The sequence below is a fragment of the Sarcophilus harrisii genome, chromosome 1 (assembly GCF_902635505.1).
Source record: "Sarcophilus harrisii chromosome 1, mSarHar1.11, whole genome shotgun sequence".
NCBI lineage: Eukaryota > Metazoa > Chordata > Mammalia > Dasyuromorphia > Dasyuridae > Sarcophilus > Sarcophilus harrisii.
In genome coordinates this window covers 647,739,974-647,761,862 of record NC_045426.1, presented here as the reverse complement: position 1 = coordinate 647,761,862, position 21,889 = coordinate 647,739,974, and the positions used below count along the sequence as shown (strand labels likewise).

Sequence of the window (21,889 nt, the reverse complement as noted above, 5' to 3'; positions counted from 1 at the left end):
GGGACAGTATGGAAAAACTTGCAGAATATCTATCCTACCTAGCAAGAATTTAACAAACAAGGATGTTAAGCTGTGACTCTAATGTCATGGTCCCAAGGCTATTAGCACAGTCAATCTAAATACTTTGTAGGAAATACACCATTGTTACCAGTCAACTCTTGCCTTATCATGCTTTTAATGCAATTATTGATAATTACACATTAGTCAAAATCTCACCTCTTTCTACTTTCTTGAGCCATGGGTTTCATACTGAAACAAGAAAATTCACCAGTAACAATATATTTCATCTATTAATTGCCTATTGCAGCCAGTCATCTGCTCGATAGCCAATTAAGTTAATGGAGAACAAATATTGAGAGATTCACCAAGGTACAGGTATAGAAACAGCAGCTAACCCCTTAGGATATGCTCTCAGTTACTGTACAGACTTATTCCTAGAGGATCTTTTTATATGAAAGGTCAAAATCCATAACTCAAGTCTTTTTCTAGAAGCACAGACTGATCCAATGATCCTTTCCCAGATATTTCATTCCTTTCCTTGTTCCCTTCTAAGTTCACAATTATTTCTGTCTGGTACTGGGAATTCTAGGACTTACCTTGAGGATCAACTTCCTTGGCCATCTTGAGGGCATCTGAATTTGCTAGATCCATGTTGGCTGGTGTGACTGCAAGAATCAAGCTGCTCTCTTTGCTAATGAACTGGAGGATCATATCCCTGATCTGGTATTCAATATCCATAGGCTGATCACCAACAGGTACTTTGGTGATACCCGGAAGGTCAATTAAGGTTAGATTCAACACTAAAAGTAAAAACCAAAATTGAAGGAAAATCAGCCTCAAAGCTTAGGAAAAACATAAAATTGACAACTAATCAACAATTTACCTGGTGATTTGTCTGACAAGATCTGTACTCTGCTCACAATTCCTGTGAATTGGCTTACATCAGAAAATGTTCCAGGAGAACTTCCCTGTCTCAGAATCTTACCAATTATCTATTTATACTCTCAGTGACTAATCAATTAGTCTGATTTTTAAAATGCTTATTGTGTCACAGTGTTACATGTCCCATAAGGATAATGGCAGCTGAAGGGAGACATTAAAGGTCACTGCTATCTGGTCTTGGTGTCTTTAAGACATATCACTCTGAAAATATTAGTATGATTTGAAGAAAAGGTAAAAAATATCAACTTCCAATATTCATATACAAACGAACAAATAATATTGTATGTTGCTTACCATGTGGTGAATAGACTCGCAAGTTAATGGGGATGGGAGAAATGCCTTTATTGGTCCCCGTGACCCTGTCAGTCTCTGCTTCAATCTCTTGGCGAACTTCATCAAAGTCCGTAAACTTCTTGGACTTACAGTGCAAAAATTCCGCATACTCTGGAAGAGGAAACGAGTGTTGCCAGGTTTAGAAGCAGCAGCAGTTAACAGCAGCACTATCTGTTTTTGATTTGTTTCTCGGATCTAAAGCCCAGAGAGCCAACATCCCAACTATAAGCTGACTATCACCAACAGTGATTAGTAAGGAGGTATCAAGAGGAGAATAAATGATTTTATGCAAGAAGCCAACCTCATACTCAAAGCATCAAAACCACTAGTCTGCAAACATTTATAATGGTGAAGATTAGGTCATATGTCAGTATCTGGTCAGAAAACGCTCCTGATTTCATGTGATTCCCCATAGCAATCCTGGGAGATAAGAAAGGCAAGTACCATCTCCTTTTTATAGATAAGAAAATTTAGGTCCAGAGATAATTATTATTCACAGTCACAAAGCAGTTAAATCTGCCTCATTGCTACCTGTTCTCTACAAGGTCAGGCATATAAAGACACCTCCTTGGGCTGCTGAATCTGTCGGGAGTGAAGGGGGAGATACTCCCCTTTGCTTTTCTGTAATATTATTGGGGGCCATGATAACATGCTGATTTGTGGGAAGAGATCATGGTCTCCAATCCTAGCTCTGCTCCTTCCTCTTGGACTGATAGGCAGCCTGTCCTCTCTTGACCCTCATGTCTCACATGTGAAATAATATTATAATTAATGAGATGGCATCTAATGGCCCATGGATTTACAGATCTTTGGGGACAGAACTTGCCAGTTTCCTGGAAGAACTCAAGCAGAATCTAGCATCCACGTGTATGTGTACACAAGCTCCATGCTAGCCCCAGTGGATCACTTATTGTTTTCCAATCTTTTCTTTCTTTCGATATCTTGTTGCAGGGGTGGGGGGGGGGGTTCCCCAATCCTGAAATATCCTCTGCCTCTAGATCTTTCCTTTCCTGGCTCAGGCCAGATGCCACTTTTGATTTTCCCTTCTAGGTCGTCACTATGGCATCACCTTTTCCTTGAGCATTTTGTATGGATTTTTCCTTTGCCACCTATCGTACTTAACACTTTACTGAGCTATATATACATTCCATATTCTCTGGTACAGTAGACTGAAAACTCCTTGATGATAAGGCCAGTATTTTCTTCATCTTTGTACCTCAAACCTAGTGTCTTACAACACAGTGGTTATTTAGCAATTTTATTGAATTTGAATAAATTTGTATTGAAGAAAATTAGCTCCAAAGAATATAAGCCTTTTACATATTCATACTTGACAACTGCTCTTGAAAACCAGGAGCTTCACCAACCAGTGGATGTCAGCTATCTGAGCAATCACATAGACATCTCAGGATTGGACAGGAGAAGCTGTCCTGGATTCCAAATCACTAATCAATCATTTGCTTCTGTTGAGATATCAACAAACAAAAAACAAAACTAATGCTGGCTTTTTTCTTAAGCTCAAAGTAATCTCTCTTGCCTTTCCCCTTTCCAGGGAAGTGAGGAAATATTTGGACTTCATTTCCTCCAGTAACACCACTAGAGAAGGTCCTTTACAAACCCGTATTCTTCCTTTTTTAAAGTTTTTTGTTTATTTTTAAGGATTAGAGCTACAACTTTATTTTTTGCTGAGGCAATTGAGATTAAGTGACTTGCCCAGGGTCACACAGCTATTGAAGTATCTGAGATCAGATATGAATTCAGGTCCTCCTGACTTCAGCGCTGGTGCTCTATCTACTGCGCCATTTAGCTGCCCCCCTGTATTTTTCCTGTTGCCACATTCCCAACAGTACCTACATAAGTGGAAGAATAAGCATTTTTTAGAAGAAACTAAGTGACTAAGGAAAGAAAACTTGGTACTGAGAAAGGGAATTAATTGAAGAACTAGAATATGGGATTATGAAATATATATATTCAGGGGCCACAATGGACCTCTAAGTGTAGAAGTTATAAGAACATTTGCTTCCCTCTGTCTTGACTAAAGAGTAGCCTTAATCCTACAAGGTCCTTGAATAGACATACCTGGGGAAATGCCAGATCTAGGAAGTGGCCAAGGTCATTTTTCACTGAGAAACACTTTTGAGACACTTCTAACAACCAACTGCAAATGCAAATACCCAGAAGAGAGCTTTCAAATCTCTGGATGTAAATTTTTATTTATAGTAAATTTACACACACACACACACACACACACACACACACACACACACACATATATATGTAGTATGGCAGTGATGCTTAGGGGGAAAAAATGGAAAAAAATTAAGCTTCCACCAAATTTGACCTTTTCACAAGGTTTCAAATTTCAGGTTGAAAAGGAAAACTTTAAATAAAATCCAAATGCAATGTTGCATATTACAGTATAAATGCAAGCTTTTCTTCCTCCACAAAGACTCTGATGAGCTCATATTTCCTACAGCAAGATCACTGGAGCTCCTCATCTGGTAGGTAAGGTGCTTTCAAATTTATTCCTCCTCCCCCTCCCAAATTCAGTTCCTTTCTGAAATACAACTGTGTGATGGTCCAGAGCCAAGTTCCAAGACATCTGTTCCCATCAAAAAGTTGTTTCCTATAAGTCATGTTAATCAAACAGAATAATGATGAGCCTTTACTTTAAAGCTACTGGATCTTTACTATAGGTGCATAATGGGATAATGGGTAGCATCTTGCTTCTGAGAATATCTGCCCCTTAATATCCCTATGCCAGGATCCAGCAAGACAAACACAAACATAGGAATGCTAAAGACTATATACAAGGAGAGAATATGGTAAACAGCATGTGTGTATACATCACATATATATATATCTATATATCTATAATATATATCTTGTACACATATACACTCTAATATGCTCTACTTGTATACATGCACAGAGACAATGTCCTGCAATATTCTCTATATCGCTTTCAAATTATCTATCCAACAATATAACCCGGCATTCAGGGTGGGTATGGAGTAGATGGTAAGATTTGTTGGTGTAGCCCACTGTGTTGGGCAAGTGCTACTTTATACTAACCCTTGTGACAAGTGCCTTGTCCTAATGGCTGGAGATGATAAAAACAATAGTCCACATTGACAGTCCAGAGGCATGCATGCCTCACATAGCATCAGGGACAACTATTTAAGTAAACTGATGCCCAGCAGGTTGCCAGGGGGTTCCAAGTAGAAGGAGCCCAGTGTAACTGCCTAAGAGCTCTCTTCAGTTGGAAACAAAGAAAAACAAAGGTACATGAAGGATCTAGTCACTGGCCTGAACAGAGCAGAACTCCCATCTTATATGGGCAAACAAACATTTGCTCTCCTTAAGAGAGCCCATTCATTGGCCCTAGGCTCAGGATGAGATGGAGCATTGTGTTTGCCTCACAGGGTAGCAGATGGATCTCCACCTGATTTAGTACCAGCCCAGAGGCCCTGAACTTTTATTAACCTTGCAGGGTCAGGACCAGGCTCAGGCTGACATTTCTCCTTTCCCCTCTCCGCCCCCTCAGCCCAGAGGCTGAAAAATTGTCTCCTTGTAACATGAGATACAAAAGAAACCAAAAGTTTCCAAATATTGCACTTCTCTGTCTGGAGATGACAGAAGCAGCTTTGGCTATGGTTCAATCAGCACCGGCCTAATTCAAAAGCTTACTTAAGGACAAATCCCTTCTCTCCCAACCCAGCCCCAATCTCTTCCTCTGGGTAACCGGTAACCACCAGGGCAACAAGTTTGATGTTCCCCCTCTCTCTGGGTGGGACCACCTTGAGAGCAGCTTGGCTTTTTGGTATTGTTTACTGTTCTGTACAAAGAAGTCAAATATTTAATTTTAATTGTACTACTGTATTCAATCCTCATGCTGCTATTTTCATTTTTATCCCATTTTTTCAAGCTCCTTGAAGAGAGGGCCTATTTATATATTTGTTTTCCCTCCCCTCCCACACACATTTCTTAGTATCTGTTAAGTATATAAAGTAATTGGAGGTCTTTTAATTTCTAGACTGCCTTCTGAAACAAAGAAAAATGCCAAGTCAAAACCCCTTTTCACATGAAGGTCCTTTAAATTCTTACACAGCTATCATGTCCCTACTAAAACTTCTTTCCGAGGCTATTTCTGATTTACCTTATAGTCATTAAAATGGCAGTAATGATAAAGGAAAGAAAAAGTCAGTATTGAAGGAGCAGTGGGAAGACAGGAATACTAATGCCTGGTTGGTGTTGAGAATTGCTCTGGGAAAGAATCTGGAATTAAGGAGAAATTTATTAATTCATACCTTCTGATTTGATATACTTCTCCTGAGGATAACCCCAAAGAGATCAAAGATATAAGGAATAAATGAAAATTTTCATAATAGCACTTTTGTAATAGAAAAAAATCGGAATCAAAGTGATTTCTCATTGATTAGGGGAATGGCTGAATAAGACACAGTCATTCAATGTGGCTCCCCATTACTTCTAGTATTACATATACAATCCTGTCTGGCATAACAAAGTCCTATCTTTTCAGTCTTCTTATACTCCATTTCTTCCCCGATTCCTTCTAAATATTATATAGTTCAGTGACAATGGCATCCTTGCTCTTCCTTGAGTAAAACACTCCACTGCTATTTTCACTGGGTGCTTCACATGCCTAAAATTCTCTTTCTCCTCATCTCTACTTCCTCCCTTCCCTGGCTTTCTTCAAATATGGCTAAAATCTTAACTTCCTTGTGATGCTAGTGCCTTTGCTCTGCTGAAGGAATTTATCCTCTCTACAAATTTGGTTGTCCATAGCTGTTTGCTTACTATTTGTTCCATGACACTGTCAATTTCCTCAAGGGCAAGGGTTGTTTTTGCTGTTTTTTCTATCTCCAGCACTTAGCACAAGGCCTGGCACATTAACAGGCAAATTTACTAAATACTTGATACTTGATGACTCACTCAAAGTGATGAAGACTTGTATAAATTGATGCATAGCAAATAAAGAAAAACATAACAATATACATAATATTAACAATTAATTTAAATAAAAACACTAAAATATATTAGAAATCAGTTTTAATGCAATGACCAATTTGGTTTCCAAGGAACCTATGATGAAACTTCCTTCCCTTTTCTTATTAAGACTATGGGTAAGCCATTTTGCACAGCTGTCACATAGTCACTAAAGCATTTAGTTTAATTAACTGCTTTTGTTATAAGGGATGGTTGAGGGGGAGGGGAAGAAAATGGTATTCACTGTGAAGTGATTGGTATAAAAATAATTAAAATTAAAAATAAAACATCTCTTCTCCCATGCTTTAGACCAATAAAAACCCATACTGATTTCCTATTTTCCACTAGAGAATCAGAAGGCAGCAATATATAGTTCTTAGATCTTGAGAGGCTTCAGGTGAGCCTTCCAAACTGCTAAGATATTGTTTGCAGTCTAAAGTAGAGGAAATAAATGTTTCTTGAATGGACTGCAATTGCTTTTTTTTTTTATCCATGTGCTATCTACAACCTTCCTTACCAATTTAGTTCACAGGATTCCAGAGCTTGAACTGCAAACTTTCCAATCCTTAGGATGAAGAAATTTCAGCAAGGCTACCTGATTTTCTTTTTGGTAAGGACTTTGGATAATTTTAAAATAAAGATAGCTGAAATTAATAATTATCAGGGTTGGTTTGAATAACAAGATGATACTATCTAAAGAAACAAAACTCAACCAACATTTGGAAGACATCCCAAATAAACACATATTCAGAAAACAGATTTGGTGATTCATCAAATCCAGTGCCATTCTCAGAAGTATCACACACTCAAATTCCCATCTTAAAATTTACAGGAAGTAGCTTTAACCACTGTGAAGAGCTTGTATTTCATCTGACAGTCAGAATTCTTAGGGAGCTAGTAGACAAAACAATCTTAGGCCATTAAGTCCTCCCAACTCAAGTTTACAAACATATTTAGATGTCTGAACTCATCTTTCAAAAAACCAAATATTATGAGGCTAAGCCACTGCTTACTGAATGTAATCAAATATTTATTAAGTTCCCACTATGTGCCAAAAACCATCCTAGGTGCTAGGGATAAAAAGACAAAAAAGTATCTTATATTATTAGACTGTGGAATATAATTTGTTTACAGATAAATACGCACCCTCCCCCCCCAACACATAAGATTTTTTAGTTTAGGTTCTAAGGAGAGGATTGCCAACAAAGTCCAGCAGCAAGAGATAGAAGGAGAAATTCCATTTAAAATAACTGTATACAATATAATATACCTGGGAGTTTACCTGTTAAGACAAACTCGGGAACTACATGAACACAACTCTAAAACACTTTTTACACAAATAATTCCAGATCTAAACAATTGAAAAAAATGGAAAGGGGGTCTAGCTGTATCAGATCTCAAACTGAATTATAAAGTGATAATTATAAAAATAATTAGTACTGACTAAAAAATAGAATCAGTGGATTAGGTACAAATAACATTATAATAAATTATAGTAATCTAGTAAGATAAATCCAAAGAGTCAAGTATTTGGAACAAAAACTCATTAGTAATAAAAACTGCTGGGAAAACTGGAAAATAGTATGGCCAGAAAATAGATATAGATCAACATGTCTCACCATATACCAAGATAAGGTCAAAATGGGTATATGATTTTCACCTAAAGGGTGATTAGCCAATTAAAAGAACACAGAATACTTCATTTTTCAGATATGGATAAGGGAGGAATTCAGAACTAAAGAGGATATAGAGCACATTACAAAATATAAAACAGATGATTTTGATTACATAAAATTAGAAAGTTTTGCACAAAAACAAAACCAATGCAACCAAAATTATTAAGAAAAGCAAAACACAAAGCAATTTTTTTCCCCAACAATAAAGACCTTCCTTATTTTTCAAATATATGAAGTGAGTCAAATTTATAAAAATAATAAATCATTCCCCAATTAATGGTCAAAAAAGAACAGGCAGTTTTCAGATAAAGAAATCAAGTAACTGTAATATCGAAAATGCTAAATTACAATTGTCAGAGAAGTGCAAATTAAAACAACTCTGAGGTACCACCTCACACCTATCAGATTGGCTAGTATTGCAAAAAGGGAAGAATTTGGATGTTGAAGAGGATGTAGGAAAACTAGGGACATTAATGTAGTATTGATGGAGTTGTAAAATGATCTAACCATTTTGGAGAGCAATTTGAAACTGCTCAAAGGGCTATAAAACTGTGCATATTCTTTTATGCAGCAATACCACTGCTAAGTCTATTTCTCAATGATATCAAAAAATAGGAAAGAGGACCTATTTGTGCAAAAGTATTTATACCATTTCTTTGTGTGGTGGCTAAGAATTAGAAATCAAAGGGATGTTTATTATTTTTATCATCATCATCATTATTATCAATTATCATCATCATTATATATCAAACAAAATATGGTATATGATTATAATGGAATATTATTGTGCTATAAGAAATGACAAGTAGGATGATTTTAGAAAAACCTGTAAAGACTTATATGAACTGATGTTAGTGAAATAAACAAAACCACAAGAATATTGTATTCTGTAAAAGCAATACTGTGAAGGACCCAGATATTCTCAGCAATACAATGATCCAAGACAATTCTATACTATTTGCCTCCAGAGAAAGAATTGGTATTTTTTGATTACAGACTAAAGCATACTTTCTTTTATTTAAATCTTCTTGTATAAAGTGACTAAAGAAAATGTTACACATGTGTAAATTATATTTGATTGCTTACTGTCTTAGGGAGTGGAGAAGGGAAAAAGGAACAGAATTTGGAATTCGAAACTTTAAATAGAAATACTGAAAAACAATAAAAACAAAAATAGAAGAAGGAGAGGTACCAAATTAAAACAATTAGGCAAGGCCACTTTTTGAAAAAGCACTGTCAAAAGGTTATGCAAGGGTCAATGTTGGAAAAATTACCCATGCATAAGCTTTGTAAATAAAAAGCTTAAAAAAAAAAAAAAAGCACTGTCTTCCCATTCTGTCCTCTCTCTGCTATACTATCACACCAATGAACAACAACAAAAAACTAAACCCAAAAAAATTAAACCCTTGTAACAAATCCGCATGATCGAGCAAAACAAATTTTCTCACTGGTTATGTCCAAAAAATGTATGTCTTAAACTAATTTAAAATCTATTTCTGGCTGGGTATTGTGTTTTATATCTCCAGTCTTCTGGGTTCAGAATTAATCTACCACTGTACTAGTTTGAGTTCTCAAATCTTTCAAAGTTATTTTTCTCCATAATGCTGCTGTCATTGAATAAATGTTCTTCTAATTTTTACCCATTTTTTTCTCCATCATTTTCAATAAGTCTTTCCACTTTTCTCTGAAATGGTTCATTTTTTAAAAATAAGTCATTAATATTCCATTACATTCATGTACCTAATCTGTTTGTCCATTTCCAGTTTTTGATTACTATAAAAAGAGTTGCTACAAATATTTTTGCTACAAATAAGTACTTTCCCTTTCTTGATTATCTTTGGAGTGAGTACAGGCCTAGTAGTGGTATAGCTGATTCAAAGGATATGAACAATATGGAAACACTTGGGGGGGGGGGAGGGGAGAGGGAGGCACTTTTCCCCCTGGAAAGGCTACTTTCCACTGGGTATTACAATATCTTGGAAATCCTATTTCAGGAGGCCCCATCATTTCAATTTCAGTAGATTTAGGTAAAACAGCATTTATATGGGGCAGTTGGATCCACTAGGCATATTATAAATGCACGGTCAGTTGGACAATGTCACAGGTTTTCATGACTTTAAAATGTACTATGATATTGTATGTGGCAATTCATTCAATTTAATTTTACTGTCACAAAATTTAAAAAATTAGGGAGTAGATCTGACACATGGCCAGATGCACTTTTCCCTAGAACCACATGCAAAAGTTGTTTGCCTCTTGCCACAGGAATAGCAAGATGCAACAAACAGTATACAACTTGCTCTATCAGAGAGAGAACAGAGAATAGACTGGCCTTTCGCCAAATGCAAATGGATCCTGTATCTCTTACTTTCCCAACTTATGTGATGGTTGTAGGCACATATCCAAAATTGTATAAATACCAGTCAATTGGAGGAAGCATGGTTTGATAGACAGAAAGAAAAATGGGCTTGAACATAATGGATGTGGAAAAATGTTTACAGGAATTGCCCATGTTTAACCTATATTGGATTGCTTGCTGTCTAGGGGAGGGAGATAAATGTTTTTTTCCCCCCCCAGGGGTGAAGTTGAAGGCTATCTTTACATGTATTTTAAAAATAAAAAATAAAAAGCTATCACTTAAAAAAAAAAAAAAAAGAAAAAAAAAAGAAAAATGGGCTTGGAGCCAGAAGTTTATGGGTCCAACTCCTGGCTCTGCAACTTAAGTGTATAACTTTGGTCAATAGAATTCCTCTCTTTGACCCTATTTCCTAATTTGTAAAATGAAAAGGGTTGTCAGAGATAATTACTAAGACTTCTCTGTAACAACATTCTGTGCTTCTGTGAAAATATGGTTCCCCTGACAGCCCTGCCATAAAACAGGACAATCAATGAGTATTTACCAAATACCTACTCTATGCCATTTCTGTGCCAGGTGATAAGTATAAAGGCACAAATACAAACCAGATAATTTTGAAGGAGGAGGAGAAAGAGGAAGGCTTGAAGTTAAGAGGGATACAGAAAGACTTCATGGAAGAGATGGCTCTATAGCAGAGTTTTGAAGGAAAAAGATTTCCAAGTGAAAAGTGGGGAAAGATGTTATTCTAGTTATGAAAGTCAGTACAAAGGTATCAAGAAAAGAGATAACATATGTCAGGTGAAAGGAATTTAGTAAGAAGGCCAGTTTGGCCAGACTGCAGAATGCATGAAGGGAATGAATATAAAGTAACTTTGGAAAGATCGTATGAGGCCAGGTTTTGAAGGGCTTTAAAAGCTTTATTTGATATTAGAGGAAGATATTACTGAACAAAAGTGATGTGGTCAGATCTATGCTTCAGGAAAAAGCCTTTTGTCAGGTAGGTGGAGGATGCATTGGAGTTGAGGGAACTTTGAGGTAGGGAGATCCAGACTCTATATAAGAGTTCAAGCAAAAGCTGGTCAGGCCTCATTGAAGGTGATTAGACATATAGGTAGAGAAAAGTGGTCAGAGGAAAAATGTGGAGGGAGAAACAAGACCTAGCAACTTTGTATGTGGGATGATTGAAAATGAGGAGTCATGAAAAGGTGATTTGAAGGATGGAGGTCTCAATAGAAATAGGGAAGTTCAGAAGAAGAGAATGTAAGCCAAAATTTCATTTGAAAAGTAGAAATGAGAACTATATAGACAAAGAATAAAAAAATACATATATAATTCAGAATTCAATATTTAAACTGCACCTTTTAATGCAGTTTTTGCCAGCATGTGTCCTTACTCCTTTTGTCTCCTCTTAACTGTTCTTTAGGCACTTCTAACATACCTTTTTTTAAAATTTATTATAGTTTTTTATTTAAAAGTTATATGCATGGGTAATTTTATAGCATTGACAATTGCCAAACCTTTTGTTCCAATTTTTCCCTCCTTCCCCTCACCCCCCCCCCCCAAGATGGCAGGTTGATCAATACATATTAAATATAACATACCTGTTTTTGAGAAGATGAGCTGAAGAATGAGGGGACGTCTGGTGACGATTCCTGATCCACGAGGAAGGAAATCCCTGTAAAAGTTGAAATGAACAGAGTTACTCATACATCTGGCTCCTGCTGAAGGCTGTTTGATGCCGGGTTATGCAGACAGTCTCGAAACTTAAGAGACTGCAGCAACACTGGCAAACCTGGCTGGGGAAGGATTAAGTTCTGGTGAAAAAAGCCAGTGAAGACTTTGGCCTTAGAGGAGCCCTATACCGCTAAAGGTAAGTCAAGCAGGCTTGGCCCCTAAAGGTAAGTCAAGCAGGCTTGGCCCCTGACATCAAATAAAAGATGGAATTCCTTTTTGGTTGGCAGAGTTAACCCAGGAAGATAATTCCTAAGAGAAATTCAGGACTAGTATACAACTCAGTTACAGCAGAAACAAGCTCCAGTCACTCTGCACTGTCTCTCACAGAACACTAGAGAGGCCCTTATCTAACCAAGCAGCATGAGAACATGGGCAGCTCCACCAACCAAAGCATGAGGAGATAACCCACAAAAAGAGTTTCACCAAGCTGAACAAGCCCAGGTCAGTCATACCAAAGGAGGTGCCCTTCTCAGCTTAAAGAATAAGGCTGTCTATATGCCAATTCCACTGAACAGCTAGTGACTTCTTTTTCTTAACAGAAAAAGGCAAGGTAATTAAGCAACAGGAGAGGATATTCTTCTTGTTCTCAATTCTTTCTTCAGGCTCAACAGCGATTGTACCACCTATACCTCCTCCCATATCTGTAGCTCCAGAAGTGGGTCCCTCATTTAGGTCTCAGCCTTGCTTTTCAATTGAGTCCACCTGGTAAACAGATATATGGGGAGCACCACAGGCACTCCTGCAGATGAGGAATATAATGTTCAAGGACATGACCACTAAGACCAGAAGAGGTTCCTGTGCTCTTTAGTGATAATGACAATGACAACACTGATGTCCTTTTCAGTTAGCTAACTTCTGAGCCAACACTGCCCAGTGCAGGCTGGAAACCAGTTCAGATATTTAATTCAGCACTGAAGAGGCAAAGGGGTAATCAGCTAAGCACTATTTAAAAATTAAACCATCACTACAGATGAACAGAACAACACCAAGGCAGTCTACTGAATAGTTCCTGATCAGCATGCTATCTCCAAGCAATCATGAGAAATCTCAAAAGTAGAGTGGCTTAATAAGGCGAACATGGGTCTGCACTACACCCCATTTGCAGTTTATTAGTGATGCAAACTCTAATAAAAAGGTAATCCTTGTGGGTCTTCCAGAAAGGCGAGGAAATAATTTTAGATGTTTATTTTAAAAAGGAAGCATTTTCTCTGATCTATTTAGGCAAGTACACTGTGCATCAAAACAATCCCTGAGATTCCAAGAAAAATTTGCTAAAAACAACAACAAAAGCACCTCCACCTATATTCAAAACAATTCTGCAATGGGAATTTAAACACAGGAACAGATAGGAGCTTCAAAAAAACAGTGCTTTTGTATTGTGCTCCAACGGTATTCTATTTGATCAAACGTGGGGGTCAAGGTCTGGCCGCATCACATTAAACATATCCACTTCCCAACTCTCATTTTTTTGATGTTACAATCCATTCAAATTCTTCCTTAAAACAATAAACAAGTTAAACAAAACACAAAAAAAGCAACCTCACCTGACAGTGCATATGCCATTCTGTGGTGCATCCATTTTACTTAAGAATGGCTAAGGCCATATCCGTTCTGAGCAGGGTTGATTAGCACATTTGTGCTAATCGAGCACAAGGAGCAGGGGACAATCCTTTATTCTGGTCTATAAAACAGGGATAAAACTCCTTCTACTTACTTCATAGGCTTGTTGAAAGGAATCAACTGTATGGGTATGAAAGCACTGTATGAGATTATTTATTTTTGCCAAACGTCAAAATCAGAAAATACAAAGCAAACTAAAAACAAAATGCCTTAAAAATCAGTATATCTGGTAAAGGAGTTGGACTTATATATTTCCTGTGAAACAGGAAAAGCCAAGGAAGTCACTAAAGTACTTTGGTTGGGAAAACTACTATGGACTAGGATATTCCTTTAAATATATGATTTATTCCCTAAAGAAAATAGGGTGTAGGGGAGGAGGGAGGGAAATGTATGGTATCTAGGGTTACACAAAACCACATTTAAAAGCTTGAAAAGAAATGTCAACAGAACTATATCTAAATATATGTGCCTCATTTATTCTGAACAAACTCCTGGAAGCTTAGGATATACCTTTACCTACAGTCAGGATAATAAGAACCTAGGGGAAGTAAGTAACCTAGTAGAATTGATACTTTCTATAACTGTGTACACTTTCAAGAAGTTTCAAATATTTGCACATAAGCAGACCAGAAAAATTAACCTGGTCAATTCCAAAGCAGCCAGAGGAATTCAACTACATCCAAGACAAAGGTCATGTTTAGATTAGAACTCATATCACTGTGAAAAAAACCATACCACTATATCATTTTTAAAAATTCAACAGAAGAGAAAAAAGTTCAGAATGGAACACAAATAACAGGACAGTTTTGAAAGTGATGTTGAGAATTTGTTATATATTTTAAAAATCGCAAAGGGTTACAAAATGGATATTCATGATTTAATGCACATTTTTATTACAATAATATTCTGCTATGTAAATACTCCTGAGTGTTTTAAGTTCAGAATTAAAAAACAAAAAAACAAACAACCAAAAAAAAAAAAAAAAACTGACATCGCTGGCTAAAGCCCTGGTCTACATCCTTATGCAGCAGTCCTGCCAAGGAATGTATTTATTTCCCATAGTTTAATAAACTATAAAGTTGTTTGGTTTGTAATTCTCAAAAGGGTAAAATGTCTCATTGAACCATAGGAGAAATCAAAATGAGGGAGATATCTTTGGGAAGAAAAAGTAAATAGATAAAGCTGTGGCCAATAAGGTTTATGCCAAAGAATGACTCATCCTTACACACAGGTAGACACCCAGGCCTGGGGAACCCTACTAAATCAGGGAATGGTTTCTTTTATCACAATCATGCTACTCCTTGAGAAATTGGTCAGTTGTCTCATTCCTGCCTAACCAGAATAGCACTGTGTGCAGGACGGGTGGAGGAAGGGGAGAAGGACTTAGAATATCTTTGGCAATTGATGATGGTAAACTATAAGACCTACCCTAAGATCTACCTCAGATCTAGAACCGGAAGGTTTGTGTGTCATATTTGGTATTTGCTAACCTTGACAGTAGGCCAAAAAGTCTGAAATTTGGAAGTTATTCATATCTGAAGTGGAAACTTCTTGTAGACATCCTTTTTCCAAGGTCTTACGGAGCTTCCACTTAAGTAAGCAAAGAGAAGCTGATTAAGGGTTTTTGAAAAGCGGGAATGGTAAGATCAAACTTGTGAATACTTTCTAATGGATGAACTGATGGAATGGATATGGGGACACAAGTCAAGAGACTATTGTAATAATCTAAGCAATAGGGGATGAGGAAAGAAAAGAGGATGGAGAGAGACGATAAGAGAGCTTAGCAAAGGAAATAGGACTTGACATCTAATTAGATGTAGAAAATCCAGGAAAGAGAAAAAGATGGATAGATCAAGAATTTCAAGTGTGGGTGACAAAGGATGGCTATGTCAAACAGAGTGAAAAATAAGAGAGAATAGAAGAGAGTTCAGTTTTCAATGTATTAAGTTTGAGATGTCAGTAAATGTCTATAAGCAGAGAATTAGTTACTGAAGATTGGAGCTTGGAAGAGTGCAATATTCTTCTCTAAAATATAATGTTCTCTGAGAGCAGGTTTCTTGGGGGGACTTCTGGAGGCAGCTTTAGTTTCAATTCAGTTTACTCACCCCAAATGCAGTCAGGAGTTAAAGTCCAAATCCTTTATTTCCTTCAAAGTCTTGTCTCTTTCCTGGGCCTGGTTAACTTTCTTAGAGGCCTATCTCTCTCTCCCTGGTTCTGAGAGCTTCTGCCTCTAACTCCCTCTGAATGTCTCTAGACAGCACAAAGGTGGAAGATGGAATGAATCCATCTCCTCCTCTGAGAGCTTCTAGTGGGCTTCTGTCTCTGGCCCTGAGAGCTTCTTGCTTATATGCTGTACACTGAGTATACATCAATCATTGCATCACTAGGAAACCATTATTTGTTGTAAGATTAAATCAATGCTAAACTAGATTTAACCACTGTCTCAATTCCACTTACTTAGCACTTTGTAAGAATCCTAACATCTCCTTCTTTCTTTTGATTTAGAACATAGGTGGTCATGACCTCCCTGACTTCTCAAGGAGATGAGAACCCCAAAAAAGGTGATCACGCCTTCCCTGACTGCTCAAAAAAGGAATGAAAACACCATAAAAGATGATCATGCCCTCCCTGACTTCTCAGGAAGGGAGATGAAAACACCCAAGAAAATGGGAAATCAAATCAGATTAGCGGGTTTCTGAAGGGGCTCACTTGAAGCAGATACACATAAACCCATCAATATGGGAGGTATTAGACATAATTACCTAAATTACACAAGCACATAGTAACATAACACAGGCTAGTAGTGATGTAACAAATAACATGAATCAACATGAGGAATTGTCTACATGTCCATAAGTCCTAGAAATAGTCCAAAAGGAATCTATTGTCCATTACTTCATGTGCCAGAAATCCAGTAATTCTTGCTGGTTTTGAAGTCCTACAATAGTCTCATCTTATATTAGGGAATCCAATGATTCCTGATGGTTTTTCAAGTCCTACAACAATCTTTATCAACAATTTTTCATCTCAGGGAATCCAATGATTTCTGCAGATTTTGTTCTTAGGTTTTCTCCTTTGTTTTGAGGTTTTTTTCCTTTTTCTCTTTAAGGTGCTCGTTGCCACACATCTGTTTCCTTCTCCATTTGTAGGAATACAAGCAAATCTTTTCTCCCAAGCAGTTAACCTATCTATTCCCTTCTATTTGCCACTTTCTGAATTTCTTCTCGTCACCTGGCAATTACATTGGAGCTGCTTGTACTGGACACTGCCCTTCTGTTGGGTTAAAAAGCCTGTATTCTCCCCAATTGTAATCCCTTTCTGCCATATGATTGCTTTTCGGCTGATTGATCACAAGAGTATTGAGCTTCTAAAGATGTAACCTCAGCTGCCATCATGCCCCACCTGTCTTTTGATGGAGGTTTTAACGGAGCTGGGCCCTGCCTCTCATTTCCCTGAATGTAATTCAATCTACATTCTGAGGCCCATTGGAAGCCCTTGTGGCATTTTGGATATAGGGTTTGGGTCTTCTCACTCTCTTTGCCTACACTGAGCTCTTAGATGTCCAATTTTTCCACATTGAAAGTATCAACGAGCTTCTCTAGAAGTCCCTTGCCAAGAGGGACCATGTCTTCCCATGTTCATCATAGTCTGGTATAATAAGCATTTGTGCCCACTGTGGCACAGGATCTTATGATCTCCTCTAAAGGAGCATCCTTGTGTAGTCCCCACATATAATTTGTCTGCAAACCTCATTAGCATTTTTCTTAGTCAGTTGTCTGATCATTATTTCTGCAGTTGCATTTTCTCCAATGATTCTTGTGACAGCTGTCTGCAAATGTCCCACAAAATCCGCAAAGGGTTCATTGTGACCTTGCTCTATTTTTGTGAAGGTTTCCCCTCGATCATTCCCTGGGAGGAAATCCCAAGCTTTTATAGCAGCAGTAGCAATTTGTTCATAAGCTGTTATGGGGTAATTAATCTGTGCTGAGTTCTCTGCATACTGACCTTCACCTGCTAGTTGGTCAAAGGTGATTTGTACATTAACTCCAGTTTGCCTACTTTGTTGGGCTTGAATACTACATAATTCATGATACTCCAAAAGCCACAACAAGTTTTGTCCAGGTTCTAAATATGTCCTTGCTATGGATTTCCAATCACTGGGGGGTTAGGATTTCATAGGCCAAATTATCTAGTAACATCTTAACATAAGACAATGTAGTCCCCATAAAGACTACAATCTTTTTCAAATCCTTAATTTTTTCCAAATCAAAAGGAGTGTATCTTCTCCTTTTTTGACCTGAAGATTCAAGCTCTTCAATCATAGGGTATGCATTTATAAAATTAGATACATCTTGTCCTTCATTTTTTGCCTTAACCAAAGCTTTTTGTAATCTTGTTATAGGCTGCTTCATAGGTGACGAATGTGTTACTGCCTCTCCCTCTCCTCCTTCCTCCACCCATGAAGAGTTAATTGAGGGAAGTAAGTCAAGGGATGGGGAATGACCTAATTTATCCTGCTGTGAAGTATCACACTCAAAATTGTACTTAACTCCATTCTTATCTGATTTTTCATCCTTTTCACCTAGTTTATGTGGACCTTCCCCCTCCTGCTCTTTCTTATAACTTATATGATTTCCTAAAGCCATTTCTAAATTGTACGTATAAAGTGTGTCTTTGGAAATTGAGTCAGGTCCATTTTCACTGTAGAATTGACATAGTTACTCTCCTACTAATTTCCACTCATTTGGATCCAATTCTTTTTCCTTAGAGAACTAAGGAAATGTGTACTGTACAGTTTCTAAAAGTTCAGTGATCTGCTCGCAAATTATAATCAAACCTTGGCTTTTCATAAGCCTGACAATGCTCTCTACACATTTTCCTTGAATTGGAAAAGAAGGCTATTTTCTAAACATCTGTCCCATTTTAGCTGAAGCACTAGTTTAGCCCTTTAACAAAGTTTCCTTGTCTGTTTTTGTACTCACCCTAATTTCTGGGTTGAGGAGACTTTTCCACTGAAATCAGGATCAGAGGCTTTTCCACTGAGATCAGGATTATGTCTGTCCCATGTTCGGACACCAAAATGTAATATTCTTCTCTAAAATATAACGTTCTCTGAGAGCAGGTTTCTTGGGGGACTTCTGGAGGCAGCCTTAGTTTCAGTTCAGAGTAATCACCCCAAATGAAGCCAGGAGATAAAGTCCAAATTATTTCCTTCAAAATCTTGTCTCTCTCCTGGGCCTGGGTAGCTTTCTTAGAGGCCTATCTCTCTCCTTGGTTCTGAGAGCTTCTGCCTCTAGCTCCCTCTGAATGTCTCCAGCTAGCACAAAGGTGAAAGATGGAATGAATCTGTCTCCTCCTCTGGGAGCTTCTAGCTTATATGCTGTACACTGAGTATACATCAATCATTATATCACTAGGCAACCATTATTTGTTGTAGGATTAAATCAATGCTAAACTAGATTTAACCACTGTCTCAATTCCACTTACTTAGCACCTTGTAAGAATCTTAATAGAAGAAAGGTCAGGAGAAGCTAGAGAAGATAGATCACAGGGTGGATTATTGATTTGCTCAAGGTCACACATGAAACTAGTGACAGAGTTGAGACTATAACCCCAATTTTTTCCATTTTTAACCATAATTACATCATTTAGAACTGGAATGGACCCACTCCTTCCTTATCTTACATGATATGTGAAATGAAATGTCCTGCTAAAGGAAGTATTATAAATCTCTCTTTCTCTCTCTCTCTCTCTCTTTTTTTTTTTTGGTCGGGGTAGGGTGGATTGGGTCTTCTCTTGCCCAGGCTGGAAATGTAGCCCATAATCACTAGCTCTATCCTACTCTTGGTGGAACTGGAGCTATGGCCTGCTCCTTTCTGACTCAGGCCAGTTCATTCTTACTGGGGAGTGGGGAAGGGGAATATGAAATATTCATCATATTCATCATAGACCCACTGTAGCTTAGAGAATCACAATTTACGAGATCCTCTAGCTTTCTCTTCCCCAGTAGGGGGTATTATAGACCTAATTCAAATATCCTTCTTCCTTTGTGACCATTTCAGCCCACAAATCTCTTTCTTTCTGAACTCCTAGAGTACTCGATCTGTTCTATTATTGGGCACTGAATTCAAGAGGATATAAGTTTTCATTTCATGGGTATGTTTATATCTTGACAATTAATACATTCGTTTCTTGAGAGCAGGAGTACAATCATTCTGCCAGAATCTACTCTTTTAACTACTGCTCCTCTAAAGCCCAAGCAGGAAGGTTGAATCTTTTACATATGAAGTCTTTTCAATCCTTTAAAACAGTTATTATATACTACCCATTAGCCTTCTTCTCCAGGCTAAAACAAGTTATTCTTTCCCCAACATCCTGGCCCTCTTCCCTAAGCACATATTTTCTTTTGGTCTGATGTCCTTCCTAAAATGTACTGCCCAGAAATGAAAACTCCAATTAGGACAGTGTACAAGGTGGAGCATATTAGGAACTACTGTTTCCTTAGTTCTAACCACTATATTACTGTAATGGGTTGAGGCTTGAGTTGATGCACTGAGGTCCCAAGCACATGAGGCTAAATAGTAATTGGACTATACTCTATTAATATACATAACTGGATAAAGAATGGCCCCGCCCACTCTCTGTGCAAGTCCTGATGTGTTGTATAGGAAATGACGATTTTGGTGGGTGGAGGCAGAGAGACAGGAAGAGAAGCTGGGAGAGATTGAGCCTGGGTTCCATGCTCATAGCTGCTGGTAGTGTGGCTGCTGGTCTAGATAGTTTCTTGACTCAGCTGCACACATTGCTATCGCCGATTCCCTTCCATCTCCGATCTTTCTTCAATGAGAATAAAGAGTGACGATTTTCCCTTAACTTGAATTCCTGACTCCGGCTGATTTTAAAATACGCGGTCTTCACATATTACTATTAATGAAGCCTTTAGATGGCATTAGTTTTTTTGGTGGTTGTGTCACATTTTATGTTTTAAAAATTTTTTGGTGATGCTGTAGTTCCTAGGCATAGAAAACCAGTCTTCAAAGAATTAAAGTTAATGGTCGTCCCAAGGGCAATGGAGAGGTATATGGTAGATAAGAGCTGGCTTTTGCATATTACATCTATTGAACTGCTCAGGAAAATCAGGGCAACATATGTCATCACAGATGGATGACTAGAAAAAAAGATCAATCATGTAGCAAGAGTGAAAGTGGATAGACTCTCATGTTTCACAAAATGCCAAGGCATTTAGAGGAAGATCCTCTAGCTTACTGGATGGATCCACTTTTGGGAAACTGAAGGTAAAACAACATGGATAAAGATTTTTGTGGAAAAAATATTCACACTGATGAACTGGGACAGAGTATTCATGCTGATAAACTGGAGAACTTGTCATGAGCCCACTAAAACCCTAAAGTCTTTTCCACATCAACTTTTTTTTACTACAGGTCTCCTTATAATCTAAGATCAAAACACAATAAAATCACTCCTAAACTCTGTCTAAATAGAGTTCTGAGGGGCTACATGTTTTTCCCCTCCCCCAAGAATGTAAACAGTTTAATAGGCTTGTTTACTCCCTTGTGATAGTTTGCACAATGTTGCTATTACTATGTACAATTGTTCTCCTGGTTCTGCTCACTTCATTCAGCATCAGTTCATGTAAGTCTTTACAGGCTTTTCTGAAATCAGCTTGTTCATCATTTCTTATAGAACAATAATATTCCACTACCTTCATGTATTCATGTGCCTCACCCCCATTATACTTTAAGTTTGAGTTCCCAAGTCTTCCAAGGGGAGAATGTGCTGTTAGGTTGAGGGGAAATTTTTAAAAAATTACTGTAATTGCTAAATCATCTCAGTAAGTATCTTTTCTAAATGCTAAAAACAAGCATATTTCAAGCCGCTCTGAGTAAGAAGTTAACCTTTCCTTCAAAGAAATGTTGTAGAGTCACGATCATCCAGTAAACATCAGAGTGGTAAGAAGAGAATAGTAAACTGGTGATTCCCTGCTTTGGGCAGTGAGGTACTTTTTCTGATAACAGCAGAGAGTCTCTGGGGTATCCAAGACACAATGAGAATTTCCCAAGTTTTATCAAAGATATAATGACACGAGTACCAATGACACTTCCAGAAAGAAGTATGAATAAGTTCTGCCAACAGTAATAAAGTCATGGAGGCATTAGTTGTGTAAACTAATTTGAGAAGTTAACAGCTGGCTCTCATG

General features: G+C 37.6%; 1 protein-coding gene across 11 annotated transcripts in view; it reads right to left on the bottom strand.

The window, feature by feature from the left end:
- DNM2 (dynamin 2) overlaps nucleotides 1-21,889 on the bottom strand; it is a 76,647-nt gene that overhangs the window by 34,311 nt on the left and 20,447 nt on the right. For all 11 annotated transcript variants that reach the window (XM_031947540.1, XM_031947542.1, XM_031947541.1 and 8 more), the window contains exons 2-4: nucleotides 11,919-11,992; nucleotides 1,237-1,386; nucleotides 597-800 (exon numbers count right to left, since the gene is read on the bottom strand). In XM_031947540.1, the coding sequence (XP_031803400.1) occupies nucleotides 597-800; nucleotides 1,237-1,386; nucleotides 11,919-11,992 (428 nt within the window). The remainder of the gene's footprint in view (nucleotides 1-596; nucleotides 801-1,236; nucleotides 1,387-11,918; nucleotides 11,993-21,889) is intronic.